This window comes from Nannospalax galili, unplaced genomic scaffold, assembly GCF_000622305.1.
Source record: "Nannospalax galili isolate Female #2095 unplaced genomic scaffold, S.galili_v1.0 scaffold690, whole genome shotgun sequence".
Taxonomy (NCBI): Eukaryota; Metazoa; Chordata; class Mammalia; order Rodentia; family Spalacidae; genus Nannospalax; species Nannospalax galili.
This window is the reverse complement of record NW_008329288.1, coordinates 1,223,733-1,235,291: the sequence shown is the minus strand read 5'-3', so window position 1 is coordinate 1,235,291 and position 11,559 is coordinate 1,223,733. Positions and strand designations below refer to the sequence as shown.

At 48.0% G+C, this 11,559-nt stretch overlaps 1 protein-coding gene across 4 annotated transcripts in view; it reads right to left on the bottom strand.

Moving 5' to 3' along the window:
- Positions 1 to 829: 829 nt before the first annotated feature.
- The window catches only part of Kirrel3 (kirre like nephrin family adhesion molecule 3), a 584,241-nt gene continuing 573,511 nt past the window's right edge, over positions 830 to 11,559 (bottom strand). For 2 of the 4 annotated variants that reach the window (XM_008834590.2, XM_008834596.3), the window contains 4 exons: positions 9,534 to 9,641; positions 7,844 to 7,953; positions 3,096 to 3,182; positions 1,063 to 2,297 (listed from right to left, as the gene is read on the bottom strand). In XM_008834590.2, the coding sequence (XP_008832812.1) occupies positions 1,854 to 2,297; positions 3,096 to 3,182; positions 7,844 to 7,953; positions 9,534 to 9,641 (749 nt within the window). In that variant the 3' untranslated portion in view covers positions 1,063 to 1,853. Of the gene's footprint in view, positions 2,298 to 3,095; positions 3,183 to 7,197; positions 7,523 to 7,843; positions 7,954 to 9,458; positions 9,642 to 11,559 lie in introns of those variants that run through there. The other 2 variants (XM_008834586.2, XM_008834600.2) reach the window with 2 other exon arrangements.

Genomic DNA, 11,559 nt, shown 5'->3' with positions numbered 1-11,559 from the left:
GCCGGGCTGGAATGGTACAAGGAATAGGATGTGGGGTTGTGGCGTATATTTTTATTTTTGATGGCTTTCTAATCTTATGGCTTGTGGGCTACAGAGAAAGATATCAAGGGAACTAAGGGATTTTTGAAGCACTAGGAAACATGACTGAAGCAGAAGTTACTCCAAGTGGAGTAGCTATGAAAGCTAGGCATTAGATCTGGGGTTAGGACCACCCAAGGATCCAGTATGTGATGATGGCTCCCACAATGGGTGAGGACCATGAGAAAGGCTTGGGAAGATGGGTCTAAAGTTGAGGACTTTCAAGCCTTAGGGACACTTAGGGTTCTTTGAAATTCCATTTGAACCCCACCCCCTGTGCTAGCACCTATCGTCTTATTTATCCATTCTATCTGACATCTAGCTTCTCACCCAGGTAAATTCACTCAGAATGTTTTTTTGAGTCCCATACTTGAGTGTTAGGATGTTGTTAGTCTGTAGTCTTTTAGAGGCCTCCTTCTAGTACCTGAAGTGGAGGGAACCTCTGTAGAATACTGCTGAAAGAAAAGGCTAGAAGGATCTGGTCAGTGTCTATAGAACTGTATTGCTTCACCTGTATTTAGCCAGAGTTGGGGTTGATGAGGCTTGCTTTCTGGCTGGAGTCAGAGAAAGCTGACCTATAGTTGACCTGTAAGTTCTATTACCACTATAACCAGCCCCATCAATGGCCTTCCCTGCCTGGGAAAAACTGAAGTAAAGAACGGAAAAGAACCCTGGGTTCCCACAACATACTCGGACTCTTGGGGTCTTCCTGTGGTTCTGCAGGAACAAAAGAATAGAATGGGCTTGTTGAGGGTAATGGTCCTAACGTTTATTCTCAGGTGGGGAGTGATGGCAGGGGAGGTGCAGAAAAACTTTCCCTCTTGCACACAGAGTCCAGTCTACTACTAGAGAAAGGATAATTGCTCCTTGTGTTCATCAGCTGAGAAGGCCCATCTCATCCTCTAGCCTGTCTGTCCCCCCAGTTCCCTCAAATCCATACCCCTCAGCAAAGCTGCAATGACTACTCATCAAACCCTGACCAGAGAAGTTCTCACACCTTATATTAGCTCGATTGTGCTGTGGGGACGAGGGAGTACACAAAGCAGGGGACAAGGGCAAGGGCTCTGAATTGCACAGCCAGGCACAGGGTGTGTTGGACAAGGTGATCCCCAGTCCTTCATACTCTCCCTTCTCCCCTTCCTCAGCCCTGAGGACACCAGGCTTTGATGGGCCAGTTCCCACCTCCAAGTTCAGAGGCATCAACTCCAAAAACAGAACTGCAAGAATATGGACACAAAACACCAAACAAATTGGGGTGGCTCCCGCAGGTGCTCCTTTGGTCAGGGCCATTTCAAGGTCTTCAGCCTCCAAGGCATGAATTATGCACAGTGGGGAAGCTGGGGTCTCTGGAGCAGCTCAGTGCTGGGAAAAAGTCTTCCCCCTTTCCCCAGGGCTGTAAGGAGCACAGACACGGGGATGGCTTATGGACAGTAGGGGGAGACGGGAGAGTGAATGGCAGTTTCATGAAAGGAAAGTTATAGCTGCCACTGGTGCCTGTGGGAGGAGCAGGTGGTTGAGGGACCTCTAGGAAAGGGCTGGAGACAAGGATGTTCATCCCCGAGCATGGTACACTCAGCTGCATCCTCTCCATTTCCCACCTTGGGACCAGGTTTGTGCTTGATCAGAGTTTCGAAGGAAGGTGGTAACTGAGATGCTCGGAGACTGTCCTGTAGGTGGCCAATTCTAGGGTCCTCTGCAAAGTAGCCCCAGTCCTTGGAGAATGAGAATGTCCCCTGCACTCCTCCCTGGCCCATCCCCACCACAGTGTGTGATCCTCAGACATGAGTCTGCATCCTCCGCTGCAGGGGTCGACTGGGGTCGGAGTTCTGGGAAGAGGACTGGGAATGATGGGAAGAAGAGGCAGAGGCCTTGCTGGCCTTGTCAAACTGCACGTAGCCATCCTGCTTGCCGCTGCTGCTGACGCTGCTGTCACACTGTGTGTCCAGGAAGGAACTGCTGTCGCTGAGGGAGCCCCTCTGGAATTCTCGTTCACAAAGCTCGATGGATGAGCTGCCCATGCCCAACACGAACCTCTGCCCGTAGTCGTAGAGGCGGCCCTGGCCGCTCAGGGTACTGTAGATATTGGTGAAGGACATGCCTGTGGGCACACGCTGCTTGCCTGTAGGACGAAGGTCTGGCTGGCAGCTAGACAAAGAGATGGTTGGGGTGGAGTGGTGCTCTTTGAAGGTGTTGACACTGTAGTATCCATTGGTGGGGTCCTGGGTAGGCAAAAATGAGAGGCACATCACCAGGAAGCTTTCAACTGGATGTGGCAGGGGCTGGGCTGGGCAGTCTTAGGAAGGGAGGGAACAAGTAGGGGAGGAAGGATATTGAACAGGTTACAGGAAGGGTTAGTGTGGCAGGGACACCAGGAGAGGCTGGCAGGTGCCCAACTGCTAGTGGGGAAGGTTGAAGTGCTCCTGACCTGGTTTGGGCAGTACTCTTTTGAAAAGCAGTCTTTGTTTTTGTGTGTCTGTTTAGAACATGAATGATGATTTTTAAAATCTATCTGTTACATGGCTGCTGTGGAAGAGAACTGTATGAACTCAGCCTTAATTCAGTTTCTCAGTGTTGGGGTTAAGAGAGCAGGTACTCTTTTTTTTTAATTTTTAAAAAATCTATTTTTTTTTAAATTTTATGTGTATGAGTGTATTGCCTGCATGTAGGTAAGTACACCCATGTCATGTAATGCCTGAGGAGGTCAGAAGAGGCTGTCAGATCCCCTGGGACTGGAGTTACAGACAGTTGTTAGTTGCCATGTGGGTGCTGGGCTTCGAACCTGGGTCTTCTGCAAGAACAACCAGTGTTCTTAACCGCTGTGCCATCTCTCCAGCCCAAGAGCAGGTATTCTTGATAGAGAGATGTCCCCTTAGACAGTGACCAGGCACCAGTCCCCAGACTAGGCTTGAACCCTTCCCTTCTGCTTGCTGTAGTTCTTAGTATGGACAGGAGCTAGGGCTATCACAGCTATAGTCCAGACCCATTGGATGTGTCCAATAATCTGTGGTTACTCCTACCTTCAGATTCTGAAACTCCTTCTCCTCTTCTTTGAGGACTTCCAGCTGCTTCAGTACTGAGTCTTGTTGGAATTCACCCCGGTCCATCTACAATTCAGAAATGGCTACTCAGTGGATAGAAGGTGTGATCAATTCCACCTCTTCCAAGGAGATGAGGAAATGAACTCAAGAGATTGCCATATGTGTCCCCTGCACTGCCTGGACTGCAGAAGGCAGGTGAAAGAGTTAGGACAAGATTCTAGATCTCAGCAGTGTCCCTGGAGCCCTCATCCCGAGACAGAGATGAGGGGAGGGTGGGTGAAGCACTGGGTGTGACTGTCGGGCCGTTTTCTTCTGTTGGGTAAGGATATTTTCTCCAGATTTCTCACTTGAGTATTTGTTGAAAAAAATCTGACCAGACATTATGTTAAGGGCCCTGTATACACAGATTAAAATACATTAAGATACAGCTCTACTCACCAGGGAGATGGACCTGAGATAAATGATCACAGAACATCCACCACTGGGCATGGTCAGGCTCTTTAGGGTAGTCTGTCAGCTATGACCAGGACTGAGAAGGAATCACAAATGAGATGCTGACAACAGGGGTGTTATGGGTTGGATCTGAAATATACCTCAAAGGCCATGTGTTCAAGGCTTGGTCCCTAGCCTGTGCAGCTATTAGAAGTTGGTGGAATCTTTCGGAGGTAGTGCCTTGTAGAAGGAAGTGAGGTCACTTGAGGTGTGCCCTTGAAGAGGTCATTGGGACCCTAGCTCCTCTCCTTTTTAAAAAATATTTTATTATTTTTATTTTGTGTGTGTGTGTATGTGTGTGCCCATGTTGTTGTACAATGCCCTCAGAGGTCAGAAGAAGGCATCAGATCCGTGGAATTCCTGGAGTTATGGATGGTTGTTTGTTGCCATGTGGGTGCTGGGAATCGAACCTGAGTCCTCTGTAAGAGCAATCTATGCTCTTAACTGCTGAGCCAACTCTCTAGCCCCTCTTTTTTTCAATCTTTTTGAGACAGGGTCTCCCTATAGCACCAGTTGTCCTGGAATTCCCTATGTAGACCAGGCTGACCTTGAACTCAGAGATCTGCCTGCCTCTGCCTCCCAAGTACTGGGACTAAAGGCATGGGCCACCACACCTGGCCCCTCTTCGCCCCTTTTAAAAAGATTTATTTTTATTTTATTTATGTGTGTGTCTGGGTCTTTGTGAACATATGAGTGTGTGTGTGCAGGCACCTGCAGAGACCAGAAGAGGATGCTGGATCTCACAGAGCTGTAGTTACAGACAGTTGTGAGCTGTCTGATACGGGTGCTGTGAACCAAACTTGGGTTCTCTGGTAGAGCAGCAAGCGCTCTTAACTACTGAGCCACCTCTCCATCCCCATCTTCTCTCTTCTTTTTGCTTCCTGGACGCTTCATGGACAGCAAATATAAACAGGCTTCTCTGCCACATGCCTCTGCTGTGATGTTCTGCCTTCACACAGGTCTGAAGGCAACAGGGCCAAGTGACCATGGACGGAAAATTCAGAAACCATGAGTCAAAAAAACCTTTCCTCTTTTCATTATTTTATTTTTTTAAAATTAATTACATGTGTAGGTATGATATTGTGTGTGTGTGTGTGTGTGTGTGTGCGTGCGCGCGCGCGTGTAGATCAGAAAAATTTCTTCCTTAACAGATGCCAAACAGTCCCCACCACACCTGGTCCAGGGGCCTTGCATGTTGTGGCCACTGACCAAAATGCTTTTGGAATGGGATCTATTAATTATCTGATTTGCCAGGGCCTAGTACAGTGCTTGATATGTGTTATGTTTATTTGGAATGAATGAATGAGTGGCAGGGTTGAAATCACCGAGAGTAATGATCAAGTGTAAGATCGGAACCAAGCTTCCATAGCACGCACTGAGTGTATAAAGTAACCTGGGTAACCACGGAGAAGCCACACAAAATGCCTCCCTTGCATCACTGCTGTACTTGCACTTTCTCCCTCAGGCTCCCACCTACTCTTTGCACAGGATGTTTCTTGCATTTCAGTCCTGGAGCCTCACAGCCAGCCAAAGTGCTTTCATCCTGCTACTCCCTCAGTAATAGGACTGATTGCTTTTAATTTTTTTTTCATTTTCCAGTAAGTGTTCTGGCTCCATCTAGATTGTTGTTCTTTTCCACCAGATTCAACTTCCAAGCCTATCTCCCCTTAATGATGGGGCATTTCCCAGCTTACAGGTTGTCAGATCTCCCTGGTGGATACTGAAGATCTCGCCAAGGGGAAGGCTAGCTATAGAGCCCTTGGCAAGTCCCTTCTGCCAAATTAGCCCCTCTGCTCAGCCCAGATCACTCAGGGACACCTGCCCCCTTCCTGGGAGCATGGCTTTGTCTGAGGCCAAAGGGATGTCTCCTTGGGAGGGAACTCAAGGGCCCATTAGGGATGAAAGATGAACTTGAATGGGATCATTCCTTCTCAGGCCTGGGCTGTAGTTTTCCTCCCTCCCTTGTAAAGTTAAACACGCTCTTGTGTCAGGTACTATGTTAGGGAGGTCCCAGGAAAAATACAAGATCTAGAGTTAGGAAAATGACCTTTGCCCTTGAGAAGATCTGGGGCAGCTCAGAACTCCTCGTCATTGAGCAATGTGCCATCAAGGAGGCTCATGCACAGTGTTGGGGAGAGCAGGCATCACACAGCTTACCAGTGTGTGCGGAGGAAGCAGGCAGGGAAAGTCTTAGAACTGGTGACATTTGAGCAGTTCTTACTGCAGGGTACGAAATTCAGCGAACAAACCAACAGGCAAAGGGGATGAAGGCCTTCGAGGTATAAAGGACTCTGAGGCCGGGAATCACCAACTCTTGGTGTGTCTGGAAAGCCAGATGGCCAGAAAATGTAACTTAAAAGACTGTCAGCTGGCTTGCAGCACAGGCCCTGATGAGGTGCTAGTGCACCTGGACTTCATCCAGCAGATATTTGAGCCACTGAAGGACTTCAGAGGAATAGTCTCAGGACCAGATTTACATTTTATTTATTTTGAGACAAGGTCTCATCAATTAGTCTACACTGTCCTCAAACTCATAGAGATCCTATTGCCTCTGTCTCCTGAGTGCTGATTTGTGTTTCAGAAGGACAGTTTTTGCAGGGTCAAGGAGGGCGAATTGAGAAAAGTGATCAATGTTGAGTTCAATTAAGGGGTTGCTGCAATGTCCAGGGGTGCAATGGCAAGGCCCAAGAGACAGTGGAGGAGAGGCCGGGCATACGTTTGAGGTGTGTGTGTGTGTGTGTGCGCGCGCTTGCTTTTTTTTTGAGACAGGGTCTCCCTGTGGACCCAGTTGCCTTGGAACTTGCTATGTAGCTGGCCTCGAACTCACAGAGCTATGCCTGCCTCTGCCTCCCAAGAGCTGGAATTAAAGGTGTGCACCACAATGCCCAGCTTTGTTTAAGCCATTTTTTGAAGTGGAATTGACAGGTCCTGACAAAGTATAGCAGAGAAGAGTGAGTTCCATTCAGCAAACATTTGTGAGGCTCCACAGGGATGAATAAGGCAGCAGTTGCTCACCATCTAGTGGGTGCTTTTAGAGCAACACAAATAGTTTCTGAGCGATCACAGGTGACCCTCTGTTTCCTCATATTCTGCACAGTGGCTTCAGCCAACCACAGATCAAAAATAGGTAGGGAAAATAATTGTGTCTGCACCAAATATATACAGTCATATTTTACTTAATCATTGATCTTTGATCAATACAGTGCAATAATCATTTGCATTATATATGTCTTTTTGAGACAGGGTCTCCCTGTAGCCTCAGCTGGCCTGGAACTCTCTATGTAGACCAAGCTGGCCTTCAACTCACAGAGCTCCACCTGTCTCTTCCTCCCAAGTGCTGGGACTAGAGGCAAGTGTCACTATGCCCAACCTATTTACATAGTATTTCCATTGTATTAGGGATTATAAATATCTAGGAATGATTTAAATAAACAAGAGGATGTGTGTAGGTCCCATGCAAATGTTATACCATTTTATACAAGAGACTTGTGCATCCTTGAATTTTGGTATTATCTGGGGATCCTGGAGCCAAACTCCTTACAGATGTCAAGGGACCATTGTACTGTACCCCATGTGCTCCAAGCTCCTCAGGGGTATCCCCTGTAGCCCTGATAGTGGCCCTGTATACTACTGATTTCATATCCATTTCATAGATGTTGTCACTGAGGCTCAGAAGAGCCCATGTCCGTATTCCTTGCTCTCCTGTCGCTGGTCCCACATATTACCACCATGACATTGTTCTCTGGGAGCTTCTGGCATAGTTGTCTAGGCTTCTGCCTGGACAGCTGGTTGGATTCTGGTCCATGAAGGGAGGATCAGGAAGAGGAAGTGCAGGCTTGGTGTTGCTGGAGAAGTTTTGCGTTTGCTTCTGGAGGACATCCAGTTCCCAAGGAGGAACCTATGCTTCTTGCAGACTTTTTTTGTGAAGGGGGAAGAGGAGAGGAATGCATTGAATATCTATAATATTTCTTTGTGTGTGTGTGTGTGTGTGTGTGTGTGTGTGTGTGTGTAAGAGGCACGTAGCCACACATGGAAATTTAAGCGTGTTTTCTTCCTACTCAATGGTCAGGCTTCCAGGGTGAGAACTGTATCATAAATGCTCATTGGCTGACTGTGTGCCTCATTCACTGAAGGAACAGAAGAGTTTTGCCCCTATGCCCTGCCTGTCAGTAGTGTGGAGGGCATCAAGAAGTCTTTAGTCTCAGGATGGGGCAGGGCATGGACAGTGTTCTTACCATCAGCTGCTTGATGGTGGTGTGCTCTTCAGTCTCCCTGCCAGAAGCAGGCTCCTTGTGCACAATCTCCACTCGGATATCATTCTTGGCTGACACAACACCTTTCAGATCTGGATATAAGATAGGAAAGTGTTGGCAACAAATTCAGTCCTCGTCCTCAGGCATGAGATGTCAACTACCCCACAGCCCCCTGATGCCACCCCTGCCCCACCACACCCCAGGGCTTACCCTCCCCTCAGCCCCTAAACTCAGCAGCTTTGCCAGCCCCCATCCATAGAGATCTACTGTGAACTGGGTGGTGCTCAAAGGCTGGCCCCGTGGCTGCCCAGTTCCTTGTTGCAGGCAGGCACTTCAGACCTCCTATGTCTGGAGAGGGCATCCTCATCCGTCCCTCCACCCCGCTGAGTCAGGCCCTTTCATCCTGAGTCCCTACTTCCTTCTAGAAATCTCTGTCGTCTACCATCTACCAGGCTCTGAGCTCTCATATTGACAGAACCACAAATTTTAGCAGTGGCAAGTAGCTCAAGGTCTCAGAGCCAACCTTCCCCCTATCCCTGAGCACACAGGTTCTAGCTTCCCTGAACTATAGGAGCAGCCTGTTAGACAAATCTTGCTAAAATATGTTCCCTTATCATTTCTACTGAGAGGCAATGAGGGAGGTTATGAAACCATCTTGCTGGGATAGTCACAAGATGGAAAGGCTGCTTAGCTGGGAAGGGAGAAAATGTGAGGGAAACCAGTAGCTTCCTTCTTACATGTGAACACTGCCAGGTGGTCATGGGAGCTAACTTGGTCTAATAAATCACTTAGCACATTCTGATTCTAAAAGCTTAGAGCTGGTTGGAGTCATAAAAGTCATGTCATCTAGAACTTGCACTGAAAGACATCTGGATACAAATGCTTGACCAGATAGGACTTAACATGTACGGTGGAATGCATGAGGTCCAGTAGGGGGTGTGTGTGGGAGGGGCATGGATGGGCGAAGGGGTCTAAATTTGATTAAGAACTTGTATAAAACGTAAAAAAACTCAATAAAATATTTTTTAAAATGTCATGTTATCCAATACTTTAATATCACAAAGGAGGAAACTGAGGCCTGATATAGATGTCAGTTGCCCACGGTCACATGGTAGAAAATTGTACCTCTTCTGTCTTTGCCTCAACTCTGCCATTCTACCTTACACTTGTCAATCACATGTAGAGCTGAGCTCAGCATGGAGGCCCTGAGTGTGTGGAATTCTTCAAGCATGCACCAGCACTAGAATTATATTGCTAATAGTCGACTGAAAACCTTTAGTCTGCTCAGGGAAAATCCTCATGCTTTTGTGTGGGTGACCTGCTTTTCAGGTTAAACTGGCTGCCTGTGCATAGCAAGGAAGGTCAAACCACCTCTTTTCCCCCTAGTTTCTATACACACCAAATAAGAGTGCTGTGTATCCAACCCAAAGTGCTAGTGGCCTGCCCTGCCAGATCAAGGTCAGTCTAGTTCAGTTCAGCCTCAGTGGAGTGCCCACTTGGTGCCAGACACTCTCAAGGTGCATAACAATACATCAGACCCATCCCTGTCCCAGGAGCTCACAGTACTGTTAGGGCCCCTGCTTGTATGCCTGCTTACTTGCTCTCCGGGGCAGTCTAAGCCTGGTTTTTTTCTCTGTCCCCCTCCCTGAGATCCCGGGTCTCCCTCCCGTACTTCTCTGGGAACGGGCACAGCAGAAGGCCACAATGGTTGCCATTAGGACGAGGAAGGCCACACCAGCTCCTACGGCCACCCCAATGATGACGGCCATTGGCACAGACTCTGTGGGAGAGAAACAGATGGGGATGATGAGGGATAGGGGAATCCTACTGTTCTGCTAGGACCCCATCCAGTCCCCTAGGTACTGCCCCTGCCAAGCTGGGGCCACACCACTGCCACGTGGGCCCCTCTTGGGAATGCCTTGGTAGGGCCTGGTGGCCAAAGACAGAGTCCAATAGGGGTCAGTTATGGCCAGGAATGTAGAGACTGGGTGGAGGACATAGGGTAGGAGGAGGGCAGGGAGGAGTCAGAGGAAGGGGTAGATGCTGGAACAGTGGAGGGTCAGGGAGGAGGGACACTGCAGATGTGGGGCAAGGCTAGCATAATTTAGCTGTCTTCACATTAAGGAAGAGATCTAGCACGCATGCAGTGGCTGGTGAGTCATAAGTCCTGGCTTTCCTTTGAAAAATGGTGATCGTCTCTGCCCTTGTTTATCCAATTCCTTCCTTCCTTCTTTCATACCTCTTTGCCTGGTGTGTGGAGGATACATATAATCAACCGGCTCTTAGGGTTTTCAGTTCTGAGACAACTTCCCTTCGGGCCTGCTGGGAATCAGGGCTTATAATCCGTACATGTCCTTGTTTCAGGGACCAGGGGAGCATGATCACAGCTTCAGTGCTACCATATTGCTAAGGAGAACAGCCTTTCCTCTTTCCCTGACAGCCATGCCCAACTCTTTCACCTGTGAGGTCAACCCTCTAGCATCCAGCACCTGTCCCTGCCCAACAGGTTATGTTCTTTCCCTAGTCTGTCTCTGGCCTTTACCAAATACACAGGAATGGTGGGTAATGTTGCTGGGGAGGGGAGTTGCTTGCTTTTAGCACATGATTTTAGGCCCTGAGTAGTCCATGGAGAATAGGACTAGAGAATACTGGGCCAAGGTGACTTGGGACTCACTGAACCCAAGTCTCCCATTTGACAGAGACACTAAGATCCAGAGAAGTCGTGACTTGCTCAAGGACACGTAGCTGCTATTGTGTGGGAACCCCAGAGAACCCCTGATCTCATCTTACTCTGTCTTCTCTACCACATGGCACCCTCCAAATGTCACATGCTCTGTATGGCTCAGATTGTGGCTAAGTGAGTCCCTGGCTCTGTCACTTCTTCCAAGCAACTTACTCTACATTTTTTATCTGTAAAATGGGGTAATAATAATGCTATTATTTTAGGTAAAGGAAAGTGGGAAAGGTCTTAGAACAGAGCCAGGTGCCCATCCTATTCAAGGGTTTGTTCCTGTTACTTTGTGTGGAGGCAGGACTGTGGCAGACAGAAACATTAAAGAAGAGGAAAGTCCCCAAAGCCTAAGTTCCCACCCCACCCACATTCATCAACATTCATCAACTGCAGCTTCCATGACCTGCGAACAGCTAGGTGTTTGTTCTGGGGCTGTGGTTAAAGTATCATTCTTTTCTTTTTTTCTTTTGTCATTCTGGGAATGAAACCCAGGGCTTCATGCATACTAAGTAAGCATTCTACCATGCTGACCCCTTGTTTCCTTTAAAGAGCTACAGAAATACTGAAACTCTGGTCTCTAAGTTGCAGGTAGGAGGACTGGGGATGCCCATCAGAGAAAGCAGGTGTTTCATCACCCCAGGATTTGCATACTAACTAACTCTTGTTACCAATCTATTGGCAGCAAAGATCATTGCAGAGGTGACAGGAGGTGACCAAGAGAGGGGTAGGAATGGCAAACCCCACAGACTGAAAACAGGAAGTGTGGGGAGTGGGCTCAGAGATCTGGACTGAGAAAAGGGATGTGACTTTAGCAGAGACTTGACTTTGACAAAAGATGCTTCTGGTTAAATTCCACTTGGAAAGAAAAACTGTTCTGAAGTTCATTGGGTCTGTGGTTTTAATTTCATTGTTAGTTGCTCTTGGGATTCCTAGTAAATGTTCTAGGGAAAACTTGGGGGTGATTCAT